At 48.1% G+C, this 23,798-nt stretch overlaps 5 protein-coding genes across 5 annotated transcripts; 1 reads left to right on the top strand and 4 right to left on the bottom strand.

Annotated features, from left to right (window-relative positions):
- Positions 1–404: 404 nt before the first annotated feature.
- On the bottom strand, positions 405–9,607 carry BDW43DRAFT_299784 (putative vacuolar morphogenesis protein AvaB; the record flags this gene model as incomplete). Its single annotated transcript, XM_032044781.1, has 9 exons — positions 405–1,158; positions 1,201–2,919; positions 3,519–3,686; positions 4,130–4,597; positions 4,665–4,773; positions 4,832–7,345; positions 8,273–8,861; positions 8,920–9,506; positions 9,562–9,607. 9 exons carry the CDS (start codon positions 9,605–9,607, stop codon positions 405–407), a joined length of 6,954 nt encoding a protein of 2,317 aa, XP_031900949.1.
- Positions 9,608–11,582: 1,975 nt separating this feature from the next.
- On the bottom strand, positions 11,583–12,817 carry BDW43DRAFT_63079 (RNA recognition motif domain-containing protein). The gene is made up of 4 exons (XM_032050322.1): positions 12,768–12,817; positions 12,446–12,676; positions 12,227–12,332; positions 11,583–12,174 (listed from the first exon to the last, which is right to left on the bottom strand). The coding sequence occupies exons 2-4, from the start codon at positions 12,474–12,476 to the stop codon at positions 11,760–11,762; spliced, it is 552 nt and encodes a 183-aa protein (XP_031900950.1). The 5' UTR covers positions 12,477–12,676; positions 12,768–12,817; the 3' UTR covers positions 11,583–11,759.
- Positions 12,818–13,809: 992 nt separating this feature from the next.
- On the bottom strand, positions 13,810–15,919 carry BDW43DRAFT_310473 (uncharacterized protein; the record flags this gene model as incomplete). The annotated part of the gene is made up of 4 exons (XM_032046948.1): positions 13,810–14,522; positions 14,593–14,599; positions 14,663–15,420; positions 15,499–15,919. The coding sequence occupies 4 exons, from the start codon at positions 15,917–15,919 to the stop codon at positions 13,810–13,812; spliced, it is 1,899 nt and encodes a 632-aa protein (XP_031900951.1).
- A 2,301-nt stretch (positions 15,920–18,220) lies between these two features.
- Positions 18,221–20,197, top strand: BDW43DRAFT_274314 (amidohydrolase family protein). The gene is made up of 3 exons (XM_032041711.1): positions 18,221–18,308; positions 18,395–19,057; positions 19,121–20,197. The coding sequence occupies exons 2-3, from the start codon at positions 18,756–18,758 to the stop codon at positions 19,833–19,835; spliced, it is 1,017 nt and encodes a 338-aa protein (XP_031900952.1). The 5' UTR covers positions 18,221–18,308; positions 18,395–18,755; the 3' UTR covers positions 19,836–20,197.
- BDW43DRAFT_318958 (uncharacterized protein) lies at positions 19,949–22,402 on the bottom strand (the record flags this gene model as incomplete). The annotated part of the gene is made up of 2 exons (XM_032048797.1): positions 19,949–20,628; positions 20,685–22,402. 2 exons carry the CDS (start codon positions 22,400–22,402, stop codon positions 20,139–20,141), a joined length of 2,208 nt encoding a protein of 735 aa, XP_031900953.1. The 3' UTR covers positions 19,949–20,138.
- Between the last annotated feature and the right edge of the window lie 1,396 nt (positions 22,403–23,798).

Raw genomic sequence — 23,798 nt, forward strand, 5'->3', positions numbered from 1 at the left:
ACAGTTGGGCAATTGTGTGACATCCTTAAAAAAAAGGCATTGCATTCTCTTTTAAGACCTCAAACAGCACTTTCAGCCCTCTGCATATTGCCGACGCACCAGAGCTACTTCTCATCCTCTTTCAACACATCTCAGTCAGACGGCTTGGAGTCGTATGTAACCATCTCGTTGTAGTTATAGCATTGCAATGCGACTAATGATAATGCTAATATGATTGCGAAACATAAAGCATTTGGCTCAAAACAGATCCAAAGTTATAAAATTGGACGGGAAAAAAAAAAGAATGCCTAACAGACTCCCAGGATATCAAGAACATCTATTTCACGTTGACAATCACGCCAGAGGTATCTATGTGCGCCAGACAAACCAAAACAAGAGCAGACAAATACACGAAATAGACCGCCTTATAGAACACTCATTTCCCGACGCCCATCTCGCATGATATCTGAATCACCGTTTTTATCTTTCATAGAATCATCACTGTCTGTCCGTGTAACCATCGCGGGCCGAATCTTAGCTCCAACAAACCCTCGTCGATCGCGTCCGGTACGACCACGGCCGAGCCAGTTGTGTTTGAGCGCTTTGCCCAGAAGCTCGATCTTCTCCTGTGGCCTGCCACCCGTCTGAACACTGGCCAAAACACTAACACATTGAAGCATCCGACCAACAGTCTCCGTAATGACATGAGACGAGTCTGCCGCATTAGACGCCCGATGGATGATCGTCGGCCGCTGTGTTGGGGACGAGAATGACTGGAAAATAAGTTGATCTGGGTTTGACGAAGTGTTGGAAGCAGCACGGCTGCGATTGCAACTTATAGAGTCTGAAGAGTAACTACCTGCAGTATTGAGGAGAGTGGAAGATTGAGAACTGTAGCTGCCGAAACCGGCATCCAGCGAGGCGGCGGTTGTAGGCCGGCCACTGTTGCTACTGCTCTTTGTCGTTACACTGAGCGCAGAATTGCCCAAGTTAATGTTGTCGAGGCTCAAACGGGAGAACGTTGCCTTGAGGCCGTCGTAACGATGTAGAATGACCCTATCGCGGAATGCTATCAACACAAGATTGCGAACTTCAAGCTCGCACCCAGGATAATCCCCATTTAAGGTGGTTGCCCAGAACTCGCGGGCTTCGCGAAGGTTCATCACGGTCCCACAACCCCTGAATTCAAGGTCTAGGGGTAAGAAGACAGCCTGTATAAACGGAAGAATCGTGCCGAAGACAAGCATCCATATCTGTACCAGATGAGGAACTAGCTTCTCATCAGGCACTCCATTTAGGGTATGGTTCAAAGACGCAAACCCTGTCTCTAAGAGCTCCCGCAGGTCATCGACTATGGCTGACGGTGTGCGCTTCTGCACACAACGTTGGATGTGAATGAGTACTAGCTTGTTGAGATCTTCAATAGCAATGCGGACATCTTCCCCATCAAAAATGACCAAAAGCTTGGCTTTCAAAAAGTCCCACGCATCCTCTGGTGACATGTTGTTAAGACCAAAGCCTTGTAAGGTCTCTCGAAGAGCAGCCTCCGTGAGGGCTCCCGTCGAGCCAATTGACGACGGCCCTTGGAATGCAACTGACGCACTACCAGCGTTTGTTGAGCTTGCCAACCACTCATGTTGCTCCGACTCCGCCGCCAACGCTTTCTCCTTTTCTTTCTCTTCTTTCTTTTTCTCTCGTAATGCTCGCCCGCCATGGAGGATATCCAACCCGCTCACGGATTTGCTAAAGGTAGTCGACACTGCTCCTGGAGAAGCAGGTGTAAATGAATATAGTGATTGAGGAGCGTTCGGATCGGATGGCTTGGAATTACTTGAAGCAGAAGACAATGGCAGGTTGTAATGATCATCCCGATCCTTCAACTTCAACTTTTGCCGCGACAAGAAATGATGCTTATGGGCCTTTTCTTTTTCCTTCTCTTTCTCACTGGTAGTTGGCTTATCAGCTGGAACAACCGTGCTTGCAGATGCATTTGATAGATTATACATGGAGGAATTGGTGGAGGGGAAGGTATCAGCTAAGCTTGTAGTCGAGGTACTGACAATTCGTGACAAGCCCGCACCGGAGAAACCCATTTTGCTAGGAGACGGGAGCCCCCTATCTTTTCCTATTCCGTCCTTATCCCGGCTGATCCCAATGTGCTTGGGTTTCGAAAAGAGCTTCATCTTGGACTTCTCCCCTTTATGTTTGTGTTCCTTTTCCGGCGGCGCTTCCAGCCCGGGAGGCTGCAGCCCAGCGTGTCGTGGGAACGCCACATTGGCTGCCGTCGTCGCCACCCCAGAATTGCCATTCTGATATGTTTGCCCTGACGATCCACCTGTCCCGTGAGGTGTTAGGGAAGGGGGTGGCAATAGCGGGGGAGGGGAAATGCTACCTCCCCTAGTTCTCGATCCGTCATCCGGACTATAGATAATGGTCTGAGGTCGCTTGAGCGGCTGTGGTGAAGGATTTCCCTGCTGCAGCTGCTGCATCGCAGTCTGGGCTGCAATCCTCGATATGGTGGAGTCTGATCCGGACGCCGTAGGAAGCGAGGGTTCGAAGAACCCCTGCGAATGATGCCGAGACCGATGTTTCGTCATATCGGGCGGATGCCCCCGGTTCGTCGGTTTTCTGCTTGATATTTCATTCTGTGGCATGTAGGAAGCGGGGGGCCGACTAAGAGTTGGTGAAGGGCCGTTCTGGCTAATCCCAGTGGTGGTGGTATTAATTGAGGAGGTCCGGGGCGGCCGGGGGGACGAGGTCCCACTGGGGGGTTGGTAAAATGGGTTTTGGACTGCAGAGATGGTTGTCACATTGGAGGTCACTGAAGAAGCATCACTTCCAGAGGAGCCTGGACGTTCCAATTCACTATCGAAGGAAGGTCGAGGGGGGTTGGGGGATCGGGTGGAAGAGCGCTCCGGTGAGACGGGAGAGCGCAACATTCTCGTGGTAGTAGTTTAGGCAATGAGTAATTTATACGTAACGCGGCGTAGCATAATAGGTAGCATTCCCCATGTCCCGTTGTCATGGGTAGTGGTGGCTGTTATTGGTTTACCAAACGTTGAATCCAATCCGTAGATTAATTCAGCCGCCTAGAGAAGGATCAACAATTTAAATGACGGGGAACTACTCTAAAAGTGTCCTTTTGTCGATCTTTGTTTGACTCCGCGGCGCACAACTTGGAAATGAAACCAACACCGCCTTCCCATAAATCAGGCGCCCCGCCGAATATCGCTTCATGAATCAAAACTAACCCTCTAACGAAACCTACCTCGGTTTCCCCTCCATGTCCACCCCAACAAACGCAGAGGATCAGCACGATTCAAAACGACAAAAGACTTCCCCGGTTAACGACTCGTTTGACCATCTCATCACTATGGCGGCAAACATATCCCCCAATTTCCTGCGCGCTGTCTATTCTGCCCCTCAATCAGCACAGACATTTGAGCACTCCATCTCCTCGCCCGCACCCCCCGCCGGATCCTCGCCAGAAGATGTGCAATCTAAAACCGCTTATTTATCGGAGCTTAGAAAACTAATACCGACGTTGCAGAATGATATCAACATTTTCTTGACCAAAAAAATGGAAGAGGATAAAACGCTTGCCGAAGCCCAGGGACGTCAAATCTCGGAACAAGAACGCAAAGAGGAGGAAAACTACGGAGAGGAGGTTGTTGAGGAGGATGACTAAAGGTTTAACTAGCCAATGTCTGAGAAAGTATGGTCGCAGATCTCCATTCGTACACGCTTCGTTGGATTCATGCAAAGGCAACGGGCTATATTACAACAAATGATGAGGGCTTGAAGATATTGGGTGAAGATATATAATGGATCCTTGGATAATATCGCTATCCTGGGTATCAATGAGCAGAAACCATCCGCCACTCCATTGCGATAATATGCATCGATAACGAAACGTACCGAGACGAAGATAGGAAGAGTGACGCGGTGACAAAGAAAAAAGAAAAATGTTGGCAAGGACAGAAGATAAATGTTCAATGCATCGTTACCACAGAGGCAAACCTAATTCTATTTGCAAGAAAACTTCATGAAGCAGCGGACGTACGATTGGCACAGCCAAGGTGAACAACAGTATTGCTATGAGCAAGTCAGTTTTAGAACCAAGATTCAAGCGCTGCACGAAAAAACTTACTCTGGAAAAACATTTATCACACTGCCGCCAATTCGCTTGTGACAGATGCCACATATCCTTTCCTCTGTGATGGTGACATGTCTCATTCTGGATGACTTTCCGTCGGTCCCTTCGCCGACCATGAGCTGCGCTTCGGTCTTGAAATTCTGAGCTTTTTGCAAGCTGGCCACGATCCTACTTTCATTTAATACTGAGGTAGCTGCCCGCATTCGACCCTTGAAATAAAAGTCAAGTTCTTTAACGGGCAGTGACTCGGGAATCAGCTCTAGCGCTGAACTTGGTGGAAGACGGGATCCATGTTTTGCCAATATCTCCAACGCAGGCCCATATCGGCGATCATACCCATGAGGCGGGGTGAGATACAGCGAGAGTAGTGTTAGATATATAGTCGATTTATCTTCGTTAAGCGCCGATGAAGATGGGGCCTCAGCAGCTATATCTTCTGTCTTGTGGAAATGGTTGCAGTACCTGTAGATAGTTCGTCAGAATACTCCATGCAAGGGTATAAAAGGAGCATGAAGCCTACTGCACATACTCTTCTGCTTTCCCATAGTCTTCCAATTTGAACACGTAGATTTCTAGGGCCTGCCTATGCTGGCCCATCTTACTAAAAACGATGGCTCTCGCTTCGAAAAATTCAGGGTCTATTACAAAGTTAGTGTCAATCCGCAAAAGCAAAGATGTAGAGAAGGGATTTAGTACCATCTCGATCAAGACTATCAAGTATTTTGGCTGGCGAATACTGAGAGCTTGACCTGAGCATCTCTAGGAATTTGTTTCGCCATACAGCACGTTCCTCATAATTAGGGAATACCCAGTCGTCGGGTCCGCCTTTCTTCAAGCGGTTCAAGTAGAAAGTGAGAAGCTTTTGATGTAGATCCGGTGTCATATCGTTTAACTCTCCGATGACATGCTCGAGATATCGAACAGCGAGATTCGGGTCGACACCCTGCAAGAACTCGAGAACTCGGTGCCGGGGTAATGTTTCCGCATTTTCAGTGTCTGCTAAGAAGATTTCCATACCCAGATCAGGGTCTTCTCGTATGGGCCATTCAGCAAATTCAAGGATGAGATCAATTCGATCGGGGGCCAAGTTCTGCAGATAGGCAACAGTTCTCTTGGGCCCATGGAGTTGCGGAGCCGTTTCGGTTTCAGACTCGGCTTGACCAAATCGTTGTAAGAGCTCCAATGCTTGGCGATGCATCTTCTTTCCATAGAGGAAATCAATCAAGTCATTGTACCGGCCGGTTTCTTCCAGCTTTTCCATGACGACCTCTGGGTCACAGAAGTTGGCAATACGGAAGAGTGAGCCCGCAAGAGCAGGAGTGGCGTACATGCAAACTCGGAAAAAGGTCGTATCGACGAGCCTGGCTTCCTCCCGCAGCTTTTCAGCGAACTCATGGTCACGAATGTCCCCGGTGATATCCAACAGTTTCATCACTGAGTCGGTGAACTCATCATTTGGTGCGCCAGAGGGTGAATCGATCATCTTAAGTGAGCCGTCAGGGTTCAAGAACCGCTGGAATCTCCTCCGGACATCGGCAAGATATTTTTGTAGCTCGCGTACGGCAGTCAAGAGATCTTTTCCATGTAGCGGCTTCTCGTTTCGGGATTCTTCCGCAGGTTTGCCGCGAATACTGCCGGAATCACTCCAATCATCCGTGCGAGTTCGAAGGAGTGACCTCACCGAGGGAGCATGGGTGAGTGTCTTTGGGGCGGGAGCATCATCTGCATTAGTACCATCCAGGTGGGACTGAACTTCGTTCAGTTTTGACGGGCCATCTGTCGTACCGTCCTCTGATACCTCTTCATCATCGATGGAGGAAAGATCACCGGCAATGACTCTAGGGTACAGTCGGATAACAGTCTCGGGAGGAGCCGAGATCTCAGTGAACAAATCAGTCGAGTCCCGATATTTGCGCAAGGCAAAAAGCCCCTGGGCCTTTTCCATCTTGATCATTCGTAGTCGACTGTGTTTGTCACTGAGCAACGCATCTTCTAGCATGCTAGTAAGACTAATAGCTTCATCCAAATAGCCCTTTTCAACGAGGGTGTCTATTTGCGTATCATAGCTCAAAGCCTCCATTCGCCATATGGTGCGGTCACTGCCAACCAGGAAGCCTTTGCCGGCATGCGCCAAACTGATATTAGGCTGTGGAAAGTGTAGGATATTTGCAGATGGTAGAGCCACCGACTGCAGTAATGACAACGTCTCTGGATTCCTAACCTCCAAAACACCCTTTGAAGGGTCGTGGAGTGCGAGCAAAAACGGGTAAGAGTATCCGATGTTCGCCGGAGCATGGCTCCATGGGATCTGCCTCCGTCCCAGAGAGTTGCCATTGATGTCGATGAAATGAGTGTTGATATCCTTCGCCAGCAATATTTGCCCTTCGCTAAGTCGTGTCGCTAGTGGCTTCGGAGCCGCACCGCCAATTCCAATGTAGCTCATGCTAGCAACTCCAACGCCAGCCAGACGACCCGTCTCCTGCCCCCCAAGACCCCCGATACTTCCTGGTCCGGCTAATTCGGTAACCACTGAAGTCTCAATATCCACCATCACGAAATTCGAGCCCAGTCCAGCCACAAGTTTTGTCCCAGAAACCCACGTAAGTGTCTTGATCCCACTAACCAGTGTAATCTCAGCGGTATCGGTGTCCAACTCCATATCGCGCCATGACCATAGCAATATCTTTCTCTTCACCGCAACCGCAAGACGAGATACAATGGACGGAACCCCAGTCTCGGGATCGTTAACAATATTCGAGGTCACGCTAAAGGTAGTGGCACCTTTCGTTTTGGTCAGCTGTTCTTGGAATTCGTAGGACTGCAGGTCATGAATAGAGACGTATCCGCCCGACAGCGAGATTAGAAGCTTCGCTTCCTTGATCAGAGCTAGCTGCTCAACCTTGTATCTTGAGAACTTCTCCAACTCGCGTAGCAAGTCTGTCTGTTTCGCCTTTGAATTGATGACGACGGACCCCGTCGTCCCAGGCTGGCCACTATCCCCGTTTTTGAGTGTACCTCCACCGCCCTGTTCGTCATTGCTGTGGTTGCTGTCATCGTGGTTTTGTTCGTCAGGGGCAACCTCGTTTATCCTGTATATTCGTAAGCTCCCATTGTTCAGTCCTACAAGGAGTCGGTCGCCGTAGGCGAGCACCGACTCAATCCTAGACCTGTCTCGGGGCTTGAGCTCGACGAGAGGCCGAGCTGTGAACGCTGATAACATGGCTTGGCAGCGAGCTTCCGTGGTCGCGCCTCTTCACTTGAGAAGCGGGATAAATTCATGTCCAGCGAGGGCCAATCATAGGAAGTTAATGATGCGGAGACGCATGCTGAGATTGCGCCAATCCTGCTGGTATCGACAAGCACTACCTCCCGTCGTCAAGTGTGTGACGCTACTATGGGACCTCTCCATCATTGACGGCCGCTTTCCGCCTCATGTGACACGGCCAAGGTCTTGCCGCTTTTTCACCCGACCAATGATGTTGTCTCGCATATAGCGGACTCGAGTCGTTTTGCTGCTGTTCTCGCTCTTGATATTTTTATTATCCGTAGGAAGTATTGATGCATGAGATATATATTACTATCAGACATTGAATAGGCTTCTCATTCAAGGACACAAATAAAGACGAGTAGGGATAATAACTATGGACAGAGAATTCTATGTTCTTTATTTACCGGATAAAATGCGCAAGTGCTGAAGCGTAATGGATCCCGAATCTCCACCTGCCGGCTGTCCTCGCATGCAGCCTCACTGTATAATCAATCATACAGTGTTGCTACAAGGTGGATGGCAATAAGACTGGATCATTGCGGGAGTGAAAAACGTTACCAGAGAGGAATAACACCGGCCACTTTATAAATGTGACCGGGAGCTGACTGCAACCTGTCGAAAGCCTGGATTATATAGAGGAAAGAAGGACGCATGGTATGCGAAGATACATTGTATAAAAGGCGTTTTTGTATTGCAGGTGTCTTGAGAGGCGGCAGACAGGATAAAGGGCACAGCCTAAGCGGAAGCCGAACAATCTGACATGATCGAAAGCTAAACGTGTGCTAAGAATCTCATCGGCTTGGTGCTAACATTTCACGCTTTGATTTCTGTGGGATAGTCTTGGTGCTTTGCCGATGTGCCTTTGGCACGCCAGGTAGACACAGCTGGAATGTCGGCTTTGAAGCGCTGTTCTTCGGTGCCGTACGCGCGAGGAGTAAGCTTGATCAAGGTATGAAGGGGAACCTCCATCCATGGGCTCTGCTCCTGAGGAGTGTTCAAGAAATAGGCATAGATACATCGCAGGACGGCCTGGTGAGTGACAATGATGACGTTCTCACTGCGTTCCAATTCCATGATAATCGGCTCGAGACGAATCACAACGTCGCGGTATGACTCGCCGCCCCGATAACGATAGTTGTACTTGTCTTCGTCACGAGCGGCGAAGTCCTCTGGGTATTTTTCTGCAATTTCTTCATATGTCAGGCCATCGCACACCCCCGAGTCAAGTTCGTCGAGGGCTTTCCATTCCAGCTTCTCGAAGCCAGTTTCTGCATGGAGGTGTCGAGCTGTCTGAATGGTTCGTTTTAGGGTCGATGTCCAGATCACAATTTTTGTGTTGGGAGGCACCCCTGACTTCTTCAACAAACCCGGAAGTGCCCGAGCATAAGCCTCGCCACGGTGCGATATATTAGAATCACCGCCGATCTTCCCTGTAAGATTATATTCTGATTCTCCGTGCTAGCATGAGTTAGGCGAAACCTTTCTCGGTACTTAAACGCTTCCTGTATCAACTTACGCGAGAGAGCCAGATTGACCTGGGTTTAATGTGAAGGTTCTGAATATAGTAAACCAACCGACTGGAGAGATAGTCTTTGATCTGGTTTATAATCACCGTGGACCCAACATTGATAAGTTTTACATAGGTGAAATGCTTCTCGTTATCGTCGATGGTTTCGTACACCTTCTCGTAATTGCGAATCCGATTGCGGAAATCCAGAGCGGCAACCTCAGGGTCCTGCCCTTTGTAGTCTGGCGACGTAGTTTTGACTTCGAGGATGTTGTTCATTATTAGGTCTTCCTCATCGCATATTGACTCAACAAATAATGTTTCAATATTGGCCGCTTGGCAGCTTTCGTAAATCCAACTTCGCCGAGATTTAGTCGAGTTGGTAGCATCCAATATTGCTACAATCCCCTGTCCGGAGCTGAACCATTGAAGCATATCCGACATTGCAGCTTCTGCCGCGGCCTTTCTCATCTTCTCCCCCTCGGAGTTGTGAGGGTCAAAGAAGGTAGCATTGGGCTGGGGTGTATTGTTTCGGCGATAGCTACCCACATTGAATACACGAGCAGGAATACCAACCCATGCAAGATACCGCATTGCTGGTTCGCTAGTTAGCATCTAGTGCTTAAGAAAGGGCTACCTTGTGGAACATACCCTTTCCAGCTATGAGACTTTTGCCTCTGGCCGGAAGGCCAACCATGACAACACAAATCTTAGTGTCATCTGCCTGGATAGACAGTCAGTATAGGCGTCTCCTCAGGGGTTTCTCAAGTAAAGTATAAAGGAGGGGTTGGTTATGGAGACCGACAACGGGTGGGACATGATGACACCATGCGTTGAATGTATAGATCAGTTTGTAAGGCGATGATGGCTCAAACAAACAGAGAAAGCCGAAAACAGAAAAAAAAAGAAAGAAAATAAAACAGCAATTGCCAATATAATCAAACATATCCAACTTCTGCTTGGATAACATACAGTGCATTCAGGATGGCCAGGATGGCGGGGATGTATCCAAAAATAGTAAGACCATTAACAAGACTCGACTTACGCTGGCAAAGTAGCTCTTGGTTTGACCTCTTCTCACAGACATGCTGGGCAGCAAATCGGGGAGGGTTTCTTCGAATCAGGATATGCAACACGAGGACAAGAGAAGGGACGAATTCAAAACCTCGGCCACCGGTTGTCCGACCGGACTGAGAGGGCCGGAGAAATGAAAAGTTAGGCTAAAGGGGGGATAGTGTTCAGGACAAAGAAATAGGGATCTTTGTTTCTTCTTTTCTTTAATTTTTTTTCTTAATCCCAATGGCTAACTTTTCACACGTTTCTTTAATGTATGCGCTATCTCTGTTCAATGACTGGACAGATCCGGCTGTCGTGCTTGTGTAGAAGATTTGAGTAGTAAATCAATCAAGAGCCCTGGTTGGATCCCATGGAAGCACAACTGTTGATGCGGTGAAGGCAGGGGAAGTAGTAGTAAAGCACAGACGTCATGCCGTGGGGCAAATTCACCACAACTTGAGGGCAAATGGCTTGAATGATGGAAGTCAAATCGTCTAGTTCACTCTAGGGTCTTATATCAAGAAATTGAAAATTAAAAATTAAAAAAATAATTTCCCCAGGCTTTTACTAAAAGGATGACGAAGATCCAGAACCCCCTAAAAGACGCACCACGTGACGTTTTACGTTTTCGTCGGGTAAAGTCGCTCGCCTTCGGGTATTGTTCTGAAGGTCAGTCGGGAAGAAAAAGACCCTCTTGATCTAATCTTGGAACAACTCCTGTCAAGATTCTCATCGGCCTCTTCCAGATTCAGCTGCATGTAATTCAGGGGTATACTCCTGGGTATATCCTGACAAATGCTGGAATCGTACCGATTGGATCAGGAAGCGTTATTGAATACCCTGTGGGACTGGGGGAGACTATGGTAAGGTTCAGGATGTTCACTTATAGATACCATCCATAGTCTAGTATCAGCCCACCGGTTGAATGGCCTATTCAGGGAAAAGTAGATCCTCAGGCTGTCGACGGTTACATGAACTAGTGAGAGGCTAAATAAACAGTTCTAGACACTAAGGAAACCATAAGTACTAGCCACAGTGGATTTCATTGACTTGATCTATTCCATTTTTTACCCCCTTTTGTCATCAGTCATCATTGTATCCCTCTTTTCCTTTCCCGCTTTTTCTGTCATCCATTTTGCTTCCTTTGTATGTGCCCCAGCCGTTGCGGTGTTGGATAGATAGATTTGAACAAACTACCGCCAACCGTCGGCCGGTGTTAACCCTTCTTTCCAAACAGAACCCAACAGGGTCGATAGCGCGTGTCTTATCGGGCAGACAGTGATCCAATATGTGTTGCCATAGGAAAGGCTTGATTGATGTCAAGATAGAACGAAAACAGGAGGGCCTGTTCTGACAAGATCCAGGAAAATTCATCCTGCCCAAAGTGATAAAGCGCCAAACTCCAGTTTTGCCTTTGCCTTTTTTGATTCTGAGCGCCATGTTTATGCAATTATATCCTAGCCAAAGACGAATGACTTATTCGCAGGTAGCTTATACACCAACCGAGACCTCAGCGGCAGCTGGTGTTTCGTCTCCTCGGGCAGAAGACCACTTGCTCTTCCTTTCTTCCGAGTTGGTGGATTCTCCACGAGCCCTCTGCACCCGGATAGGGCCACCCCAAGGACCCTCCTGTCCGTTCAGGGCATTCATGGCAGACTGTGCCTCTTCCACGCTCCCAAAGTCGACGAACAAGTAGTAGTGGTCACCGGGCTCGAAACGCTTGGCGGGGTGAGGAGTGAACAGTTTGCTGATGTTCTCACTAGAAGTCGGGCATGTCAGCATCATCACGCAGTCTAGCTTCCGGAGGAATGGGGAGCATACAGTTTGTAGTCCTTGAAGAATGTTGTGATATTGCTGGAAATAGCCTCCTGGTCGGTCAAGCGGGGGATACCACCGACATAGAGACGGCGGCTGGAATCGCTGTTGACCTTGGCAAAGGTAGGAGCATCGGGGCGGCGCCACCGGTCCATGGAGAAAGGCGATGTCTTGTTCTCAGCACGGGGAGATCCATCTGTCCGCGGCTGTTGCTGGGCGCGTTCGCTGGAGGACTTGACCACACCCGGCTTGATCTTGACCGGACGGCCAAGCATGTCGCGACCATCTAATTCGTTCATGGCTTTCTCTGCCAATTCCTTTGTTTCAAGGTCGACAAAGCAGTATGAAGGGTTGCGGCCGGTGAAAGGGTCAATGGCAATATCGATCCGCTCGCTATGAAGCACTCAGTCTGGGCCGCTCTTTATACAGAAACTCTCACTCATACATTGGGAACTCGGCTGCGTCGAACAGTGCTTGCACATCCTCCGACTTGGCAGTGTAAGGCATGTTGCCCACATATAGACGGCGTCCTTCGGAGATAGCCTGAGGAACATGGGGGCTGGGTCTGCTGAATGCGAGTCTCGAGGTGCTGGTCTTAGGGCCAGGGGACCCCGCGCTTTGCGCACTGGGGCTCTCCTCACCCTTCACACGCCAGTTGGGGGAATGGAAGGCACGACCTGTCGTTCTGACACCATTCTGGTTGAATGACTTGACGGGTGCTAAGAACTCATTAGTGATTCGTGGCACATTATCTTCATTGTTGGATCCAGCCCTAGATGAGCCTCCCAAACTTCTACACACTTTGTTGCTGCGGGACGGGGCTTTCAGGAGCGTCGACCATTTTGATAGATATATTATTGAAATAGCGATATAGGAAAGGAACGTAAGAAACGACCTGGTTCGGCGAAAAGAAGAGTCAGCATATTGATGCGGCGCAAAATTTACTTATTTCCGAATATGACAATGATAAGCACAGGATGTCTTACCGTTGGATGTCTTGTAAATTAAGTAACGAAAGATTAGCAGTATAGAAAACAAAAAGGAGGATCTTGTAGGCCTAATAGTTCAACAGGGCAAATTGCACAGGCGAAACCCGGTCTCGAACAAAACCACAATTCAGTGTTGATGCCTACTACGAAAAATTGCGGATTTACTTTTTTTGGGCGGCGAGGAAGGCCTACATTACAAACTGCGCAAACCATGCAAACCCATTGGTATGGTTCCTCCGTCTGGTTGGTCCATTAGCGAACAGCGCTAAAAACAGCGTCGGGTATAAATACTTGGGACATGATCCGTTGGTTTAATTTTCCCTCTTTACCCTCTGTAACACGCTCTCGCAGCTTCTCCTCGATGATTAGCAATGGGAATTTTTGGCCATTGATTCTATTCCCACAGGTCCTCAGGCCTCTGTACTCAGGCCTCTGTGCATGCTCAATAATGTTGGATTTATGCGTTCCTTCGAGCTCATGCTTAATACAGCCTTTCAGTATCGGTCTTGGACTGGGGCGGAGAGTTTTCACCGATCTACCTGAATGGATACAGTTTGGCGTGATTCAGGCTCATTTGAGCGGAATGTCTCCATAGCTATATTTTCCTTTTCTTTTTATACTCCCTTGTCACCACATACTTCGAATGATGAAGCAAGATTTCACACAGACCTGTTCCTAGCATACACCATGCGGATCAATAATCGTACCAACTGCTGTCTGACGAAGTTGCCCTTTTCAACCTATTTTCCATGTTTCAATTTCTATCTCTAGTTAGATCTGTCAATTGAAAATTTATAGAAGTCGATCTATATGTCGAAATAAGTAAGTGTATAGTACTGTTAGACAGAACCTGACTTTTGATAACCGCTATCTTCCAATTGTCGTCACCGACCCTAGCTTGGGCAGGGTAATTCAAGGGACTCAACAAAATTGAAATAATTTTTTCGCATTCAAATTGTAAAGTACAGTACATGTCGTAAACGCGTCTCGAATATGTAAACATACCGAATTGTACTGTATATACACACGGCCTTTCCGCTCACAGACTGTTGTATCCCGCTTCTGGTGGAACGTTGAAAGCATCTTCCCGCTCGTACAAGACCTCTGGCCGCACATTTTGGCGTAAGACGTACCTTTGGATGAAGTAAGGAATTTGCCGAAGCCCGTAAGCTGCGTGGAAGGTCGTGGAGACGGAAAAAACCTGGTCCAACTCTTCCAGTGTCTTCCCTTTCGTCTCGGGTAGTAACACGAGGATCAACCACCAGCCTACAATGTTCCAGCCTGCATACCAACTGAATGCACCTTGCGGCGTGAACGCGCTACGAAGGGAGGGCCATGTGACACCGAGTATGAAGTTGAATAGCCAGGTCGTCGAGGTAGCTAGGGCCATACCATACGAACGAATGTATAGTGGGTAGGCTTCTGCGGAATAGGTGAATGGCACAGGACCTTCTCCCACTGAATAAACGATACCGAAAATGTATAAGCCCAGAGCGATACATGCTAGTCGCGCCGATCCGTGTGTTTCTTGTGGAATCCAAAAACTGAACCCGGTGAAGAACATGGAAATGGCCATTAGAGGAAACGTGGTGAGGAGTAAGTTACGACGACCAAAAGTATCGATGGTGTACACCGCTGGAATGGCGAAGAGCCAGTTGATTAGACCCCAACCAAGAGATGCTGTTAGAGCGTTCCGCTGATTTGCTGCTTCTAGGAAGATCTCCGATGAATAGTAGGCAATGACGTTGACCCCTAATACAGTGACAGTCAGTATTTAGCAGAAGCCTCATGACGTGGGATAGTTCATATTTCTGACACATACCACAGAACTATGCCAATATTAGCGAAATCACATTAGGTCGAACACTGGTTCTATCCAACTGTCAACATACCTGCTGCAAAAACATGACCAACTCGGATGCAATCAAGGCGCGCCGATTGCGAGGAACGGTGATCATCTCGAGTATCTTATTCTGACCGAGTTTCATTCCGTTCTCGGCCTCTAGCAACGTGTGCATGTAGAAGAGGTCACGGGCAGCCTGGACCTTATGGAACCGCAGGCTGCACATTGACTGATATGCCTTGTCGTAGCATTTCCGCGACATATACCAACGAGGTGATTCCGGGCAAGAGAAAACGAAAGAGCAGACCATGATGGCTGGCAACATGGCCGATCCCACCATGAGGCGCCAGTTCAGGCCAGTAATACCAAGTGGATCCTTCACATTGTAGAAGACAAGGTCGGCCGCGTAGCCGAACATGATACCAAATGCAGTCCACATCTGCCACTGCATTACCAAAGCACCACGAATCGCAGGAGGGGCTGTTTCAGCGGCATAAATGGGGACTGTTGCAGATTTAGGGCCGATACCAAAGCCTAGGACAAACCTGGCAATAAACATGTGCCACCAGGTGTTCACAAATCCTTGCCAAAGGCAGGCAAGGGCCGAAAAGCAACAAGTGATGAAGATGGTCCCTCGGCGGCCAAACCAGGCGTTGAATGGCACCGTCAGCCAGCAACCGATGACAGCACAGCACAAATAAGGGGCAGCGTTGACCAACCCCACAAGCCAGTTAGACCTAGAGTCATCGTTCGCAATTCCGAATTGATGTTTGTAGAATATCTGGGCGCCATTGACGACAGTTTCATCTGGAGTATGGATAATATGTCAGTTCAATTGTAGCCCATATGACATAAATACGGAGAACAGGGGTGTCACTGGCATACCCATTCCCTGTACTGCCGCAGCGATGGAGCACAGAGCGATGACAAGATACATCGTCCAGGGCTGGGACCAACGATTAGAGAATTCCTTCTGTAGGACTTCTATCTCCTCGGGCCTCATATCGGGAACGTTGGTGAACTTCTCGGGTACTTGGGCTAGAACAGCGCCTATTCCAAAGACACGGATGTCATCTTCATCCCCTATCTGGTGTGTGACAGCGAAATTGATGCCTTGCCTGCGCAGTTCCTCATAGCTGTACCCAGCAAGTGGATTGGCCAATTTCGCATTGATATTGCGGCGTGCACGCTCTGCGGCTGTCGCGAAGATGCGCCGCGGCATCGCGGTCTCGCGTCTTTCCACGTGTTCAGGGTCTTCTTTGTGTTGAGGGTCTGCAGACGGCCCTAGTTCCTCTTTTCCAAACATTGTATGGACATATGACCGGCACCGTAATCTTTATCTTAAGGTTCAGAATCAATTGCTGCGAGTAGGAGAGAGTAGAAGGGGCAAAGGTAGGAAAGACAATGTTAGAGATGGATATGGATTGGAATAAAAACTTCAATCACAGAAAGATTGAGCAAATCTGGGTTCGGAAACACCGGTGGAGACAATAAAAGTAACCGTGGGTAGGGCAGTGGTTGCTCAGGTGCGCCGCAAGCCAACAAAGAACCAGCAGCCACTCTAGATAGAGTCTAAGAAGCGACGTTCATGAAATATGGCCGAGGTTGCATTTGATCACCCGCGGACCTCCACTGAGCAGTCCACCACGTAGAGGTTTCAGCTTATGGTTTCGCGGGGAATGGAGACGGAGGAGATAGATAGATATAAGTTGGTGGAGAAGGTAAGAAGGGTGGTTAGCTGTCTGCTACACTTGTTGCAGCAGTTTGGTGGGTATTTGAAGAGTGCGCCGTATGGGGCTGACCAGAGGCAATGCAGCGTGATGGTGGTTGGATCCCCGATCTTGTATCATTTCCATATCCAGGCTCAATCGATTCCTGGTATCGGAGGCTGATCCTTCTTTGCTTTGTTTGCGTGGGGCCAGAGTGCCTGTCTGCCCGAGTGTTAGCCCTTGATGATTGGAGGAGATGATCAGGTCAGGGCTTATTTTTGAAAACGCGGGAAAAGCGGACGAAGAAGGCAAGTGAGCTTTGTATTCGCCCCAATAGTCTTAACCTTAGCAATATATGAAGTTCTCGCTTGGCATAATCTGAGCTGTGTGGCTGCAGGAAGTTACTCGCAGTGCGTCAGCCTGCATTCTGAAGACTAGACCCAGCCTTGTACGAGATGGACCTTCGAAAGAGGTCATTGTTGAAGGTTGGAACACCCCTCCCTCCCAAAGATTGTTTGTGGCATGGACAGATAACCGGGGAGAGAGAAGAACACAATGGCAAACTTCCGTGGCTTTGGCTGGAAGTGTGTAGCAAACATTTGAACTCGCGACCAAAGTCCGACCCTTAGTACTGCATACCTAAGTAGGGAATCAAAGCAGATCACGAGAGCTCCATTCGTCTGAATCTTTGCCTTTCTTTCTTTCCCCCATTTCATCTGATCACTGATTGGGAAAGATGTCTCATGGCCAAAACAATCGCTAACCATTTACTATTTGACAATATTGATCCCTGCCCACGTTCAGCATAATACCCCGAGAAAGAAAAAAGGTCAGCGCATCGAAATAGCCTTCCGATTATATTCCGACCCGTCATGTGAAGCATTCAGCCTTGCTGCTGACCGCTACAGCCACGAAAAGCCCGCGAGAAGAATGGCCCGTTATCACTGCACCTTTACACTTGTCCTATTGCCAACCTGGCATTGTTCTAGGACGACAGACGATCGGTCGGGTCCCCCAAGTTGTAGCCTGTGAAAAGAGCGTATTTTGCAATTCCCACCCATGCAACCTCATCTTAACTAGAATATATAATCGCTTTCAAATGAAATGCCAAGACTGACAGTTCTATCAGCCATGTCGTTACGCCGATCCCAGACTATATTGTCCTTGATAGCCTCGCTGAAGCCAGCGTATCCAGATCCATGGTAGAGATCTCTAGGGCTGCGTGCGTCTTAACCTTTGGAGACTTGGTCTTGAGGCCCTTGGGACGATGTGAGTCTAAAGATGTAAATTTCACTGGGCTAAATCAAGATGCAAGTACTGTGGGGGATGATTTTGTCTGGGCCGGCTAGACCCCATCCCAAATAATCATAGAAAACCAGGCATATACTAGATCAGTGTGTAAGATGCGATACTTGTAGAGGTTGGCTAAATGACTGGTGGCCCACGCACATTTTTAGATTATGCCCACCTAGCTCTAGATTAGCACGCTAGCTTACTGCAAGGCTCGTAGACAGTTACTTGTAATACCGAGTACACGGTTCATTGATTGCAATTAGGTAGATCGAAGCAACGAAACGCAGTGACAGGGTTCTATCTTGAATAGTTCTTTTGAAAATGGACAAATCGTTCTGTGACATAATGGAAAAGCGAGAGAAATGAATACATGTTTCTACTCCTAAAGAAATATTATACCTGATAAATTGACTAATTACATCCTCAAAAGAAGCGGTAGAAAGTCTTCGACGGCCGGTGGAGAGACCCATAAATAATTAGTTGATCAACAATAAATTTGCGGGGTAATGACTATCGGCTACAGCACACCCCGCGCATGTCGGATAATGCACCTCTATCAAACATCAGTGCAATAGATCCATATAATTGCCGAAACTAATCGTCGTCTCCATTTCCGATATGTGGGTGAGGTGCTTCCGTTCGGATGTACTCATACAGAGCAATATATCGATAGCTTGCCGGTCAAGATTGAAGGTATCCTTGAACCCAGAGCCTAGGATATCTGTCACATTGTCTACAGCAACATTAGGTATTCAAGAATGATTCTGACGATGTTCAAGGGAGACCCTCATTTCCGATAAGACTAGTCAGATAGATATATGTACCAAGCTCATGCGCATATGACATACTAGAACCCACATCATTCCCCACACTCAACAGCAACCGTCGGAACTGAGATTGGAGATGGTCGTACTCTATGCGACCATATGCACCCTTTCCCATCATCGGAAGTGTGGTACACATCCGCTATTATCCGTCCGTGCATAGTGAAGATATAAAGCTGGCACTCCCGACCATTCTAGCTTCCATCATCTGCCCCTGTTCTCACCTGTATATTTACAGACCCGTCTACAACATATATGACCCCCAGAGAACCTATGACCTTCCACCAAAAATAACCAAACTTAAACAAAGCCAACAATGCTTGGTAAGATCGCGTTCGAGGAAGCTTTTGCGCTTCCCCGCTTCGAAGAAAAGACACGCTGGTGGGCAAGCCTATTTTCCACTGACGTCGAAACCCACGTCAAAGAGATCACCGATATCAACAAGATCCGCATAGAGCACGCAGACAAGCATGGCGTCGGCTACCAGATCCTCTCATACACGGCCCCTGGCGTACAAGATATCTGGGACCCCGCAGAAGCACAGGCCCTAGCTGTGGAGATCAACGATTACATCGCAGAACAAGTTCGCGTGAACCCCGACCGATTCGGTGCCTTTGCGTACGTTTCCTTCCCCATCGTCTGTATAGTCCACCACTGATATATATACTAATGAGCCTTTAGTACACTATCCATGCACAACCCCAAAGAAGCAGCCGACGAGCTCCGTCGCTGTGTCGAGAAATATGGCTTCAAGGGCGCCCTCGTAAACGATACCCAACGCGCCGGCCCCGACGGAGACGATATGGTCTTCTACGACCAACCAGAGTGGGATATATTCTGGCAAACGTGCACGGAGCTCGACGTACCCTTCTACATGCACCCGCGTAACCCCACGGGCACAATCTACGAGAAACTCTGGGCTGATCGCAAATGGCTCGTGGGCCCGCCTTTGAGTTTTGCGCACGGCGTCAGTCTACACGTGCTAGGGATGGTCACTAATGGTGTATTCGACCGGCACCCCAAGCTGCAGATCATCATGGGTCACTTGGGCGAGCACGTTCCCTTCGATATGTGGCGAATCAACCATTGGTTCGAGGATCGGAAGAAGTTGCTAGGTCTCGCGGAGACATGTAAGAAGACGATTCGGGATTATTTCGCCGAGAATATCTGGATCACGACGTCTGGACACTTTTCAACGACTACATTGAACTTTTGCATGGCGGAGGTTGGGTCCGATCGGATTCTCTTCTCTATTGATTATCCGTTTGAGACTTTTGCGGATGCTTGCGAATGGTTTGATAATGCAGAACTGAATGGGACGGACCGGTTGAAGATTGGGAGGGAAAATGCGAAGAGGTTGTTTAAGCTTGGTCCTTACAAGGATAGCTCTGCTTAGATTTGCTGTGTATCTGTCATGTATTCCCCCTCCTTTTCCAAGTAGGCTTCATTGTTGAGGGTCCTCTCGTAGATACAACCATGAATCACCGTGTTTCAGCCATCTGTCAATCATTGTTCCCTCAATTTTGTAAATTTGTAGCTTTCTTTGGGTGTTTCTCCTTTTCTTTCACCCTTTTCCTTTTCCTTTTTCTGCTTACCGCTTCACATGCTCGAAAGACAGATTTAAGGGACAAAAAGGGGGGGAAGCAAAACAGAAGAACCCATCAAAGCCTGAACGTAGGTTCCCGCCAGCCCATGGGTATTAAACCTGAATACGAGAATCAACATGCCACAACACAAAGCCCTGTCCCAGCGCGTGGATCTGAGCCCTGAACTCAGCCATCGCATGCGCCTGAGTCCGGGCAATCTCCTGTTTCTGGGCCTCAGCCTGGGCTCTCTCCTCCGCCTCCACATACAGCTTCTCCAGCTCCGTCTGCCGCTGGTGTTCTTCCCACTCCTCCTCCCAGATCTTGTATGAGTGGGGCAGTCGCTCCATGATCGGCTCGACGAAGCGATTCTTCAGATCGCTGTTGATGGTAATGATCTCACTGTAGTTCTCGATAGCGCGGCTCAAGACATCCCAGCCTGCGATCAGGAGACGGGCGAGTCTATCACGGTCAGTGTGAGGTTTGTCTTCGTGGAGGATCTGGCGGTTGCGGACGTTGAGGAAGCTGTTGTATACAAAGGTATCATAGAGGTCTTGGAAGATGGTTAGGAGGTGTTTCTCGAGCGGCCGTGGCTTTCGGAGGTTTCTACTTTATTGTTAGTCCGCGAAGTGACATTACGATCCAGGGGTGGGAGACGTTACCCGATGATAACCTGAGCGGTCTGTCTGAAGCGCTGGTAAACGCCGAGGTCCTGGTTTTTGGCGATCTGAATGACCGAATACAGCACCTGTTGCGAAATGTCAAGCTCAGCCTGGAGCTTTTTATCCAGCCAGGCGAGATACTGGACCATGGGGATGGCCAGTTCTTCTACCTCTTCGACGACGGACGCCGATAAGAATTTATTGGTGCGCGTACCGTTGGCGTTCACGTCGCGACGGAACAGGATCCATTCCATGCGGAGGATAATGTTGGTCATGACAGTAAAGCGTCGCTGGATGTCGTCTTTCATACCGTCTGCGCGGAGTATGATCTTCATTTCTTCGAGGATGTTCAGCTTCCGCTCTCCGGTTTCACGAAGGCGACATTGGGTCTCTGCGTTTGCGGCAGGCTTTGGGGCAGCTCCAGGTACAGGGCGCCCTGTTCCGATAGGAGGTTGGAAATTGGGACTGGGAGGCTCGTCTGGTGTGACTATTTCGTCGATAGAGAGAGCCCTTCCAGGAGCTTGACTTCTGCATATGCTTTCGGAGAGTGGTAAGGGGCCCTGCAGGGAGGCGAAGAAAGTCTGACCTGAACGGCGAGGGTTAAGGCCTGCAAAATGGGTAGGCTGAGATACGAGAAAGCCAGACTCGTAGGATCGGCTGGTCTGGTCATCACGGTTCTTGGCCTCAAACGTATGAGAGATCACATGCGGCATAGATCCAACAGGAACCGCTTGGATTGCAGATTGTCCCCATGAGATAGTACTGGCAGAAGAAGATGATGTGGAAGGAGTGTGTCTGCTTTGAACGCCGGCGTTCCCAGAAGACACAGATGGAGAGGCAATTGAGGGTATAGAAGCAACTCTAGAAGTTACACCTTGGACAGGAACATCATTGGATATGAAGGAAGTCGCGAGAGTAGCATTGTTGACATAGGCATTAGTGTTTTTAACAGATGTTCTGGCCCGAAAAGCAGGAAGCATAGCTGCGACCTTGTCGGAGTCGGCGCGACCAGGTAAGACAGAAGTGACTTGCGAAGCAGGTATTGGCTCCGAAATAACCTGACCCTGGACAGTAATGTCCCCCAAAGAAGCTGACTGTGATGCAAAAGAAATGTCGGACTCGACCTGACTAGGGGGTTTCTCTGTCATTAGGAGAGTCGTAGGGTAGTTGCACCGAGATGCAAAAAAAGACACAGAAGCAAGACTGGGATCAGGCTTCCCAATCCGCACAACCTCTTCGAACACCATTGCGATAGCGTGATTATAGGCTTCTTCGATATCCTTGTCGACAACCGCCGTGTTCTGTTCGCATGACTCGTAGTAGTCTGGAAAGGGCTCAGAGGCTGAAAGACCAAGTTCGGAATGAACGAGGAGTGGGGTAGCTGAAGAACTGTGAATGTTCCTCTCAGAAATTGTGTCGCTAGATGACAAGCTTAGATGGCGGTCTTCGTCTTCGTCTTCGTCTGATTCGGATTGTTCGTGGATATCCAATTGGGTATGCGTCGCATTTGCAAGCAGCAAAGCCATTTTCCCTTCATCTGAATGCGAAATCTCAACTCGGCTGTCTTCTTTGTCTGCAACTCTTGATGAAGTTTGGTTCTTCAGAAAGCTAAAGGTGAACGTATGGAGGCTCGAGAGGCTCTTTTTGGTATTGGCCAGTTTCTCTTGCTCGCCCATCCCAGGAGAGCAGCGACCCTTCTTGGTGACAGTATCAAACATTGTAGAGAGATAACACGCTAATAGACTCGATTTAAGAACTAAGACTCAGAGGAGTGGATTGGATAGTTTGAATGATGAGGAAAGAGGTGGGTTTGTACAGGATAGATGATTGAAGCAGTGGGTTATTGGAGACATTGAGAAACAAATTAGAACACAGAAATAGAGGTTCTGTGCCTCGAATATTGAAGACTCCATTCTCACGGTGCACTCCCATTACAATATGCAGAATGTTATTCACTTTCTGGTGGGCATGCGTCCAAGTGCTTGGGAGTTTGGCGCAGAGTGTAGTGAATACCATGGCTATTGTTAGAACCCTACATGGGAAAGACCCTTTTCGGCCATTGGACTTTGCACCCTTTTGGCCCTTCTCTACATATATCTACCATTAGGGGTAACACAATTGCAGGATATTATATCCTGTATATTCTACAGTATGAAACAGAAACATTTGACTACGACAAAACCTGAGATTACCGTTCTACATGTACCGATATTCTAAGACGATTCGCCCACTTCAGTAGCATAGGGCATATACAAAAGAAAGAGTTCCATCTACATGGAAGTGTTGGACAGGCCAGGCCAGGCCAAAAAAAAAAAATTTCGAAGGGTATAGTTCGGGCGTTTTTCAATAAGTCTATAGAAAAGAAAAAGAAAAGAAAAGAAAAAAGGAAAGATAAGGAAAGAAAGCTAAACAAATCAAAATTTGTGTATTCTAATTCACAGAGTGTTTAAAGGTACAGTCAAGTTGCCATGACACAACTGTCGATAAACGAATATACAATGGGGCTTTGTCTCTATTATCCGAGGACACGGAATTAATCGCGCACAATGAAACAATGTGAAAGTGATGGTTAACAGAAATTAACATCACAATATAGAATGAACTAGGGATAATTGCAGATATGCTCAATTGAGGACAAGTAGACTAGAGATCTTTGGATACTCATAACTACAGCTCTACTTAGGAAGTACCAATATATTGAAGTATCATCACCTAGCTACCTATGTATCATTATTTGTAGGTAATCCCTGTTTGACTTATGGATTGCCCTACGAATGAATGTACACTTTGGCAATATAACCCAAGAACGCTAGTTTCTCACTCCACAAGTGCTGTAGCACCTTGAAAAGCACAGCTAGTTAGGAAATGATTGCCTATTAAAAGTAGGGTTTATTATAAATTAGTCACAAGGAAGCTCTAGGTCGCTACCAACATAGTCAATATAGCATCCTTGTGTAATACGCAGAGTGCTTCAGATATGCAACTTCGAATCTGATTTTATAACCTCCTATAGGTGGCCTGAAAAACAGAATAAGGCTCATTTTCCACTATTCACTTCAATGCCGGGTAATATCGCAATATGTCCAGAGATGTCATCTCACCAAGGTGAGCGAA

This window comes from Aspergillus alliaceus, assembly GCF_009176365.1.
Source record: "Aspergillus alliaceus strain CBS 536.65 unplaced genomic scaffold BDW43scaffold_18, whole genome shotgun sequence".
Taxonomy (NCBI): Eukaryota; Fungi; Ascomycota; class Eurotiomycetes; order Eurotiales; family Aspergillaceae; genus Aspergillus; species Aspergillus alliaceus.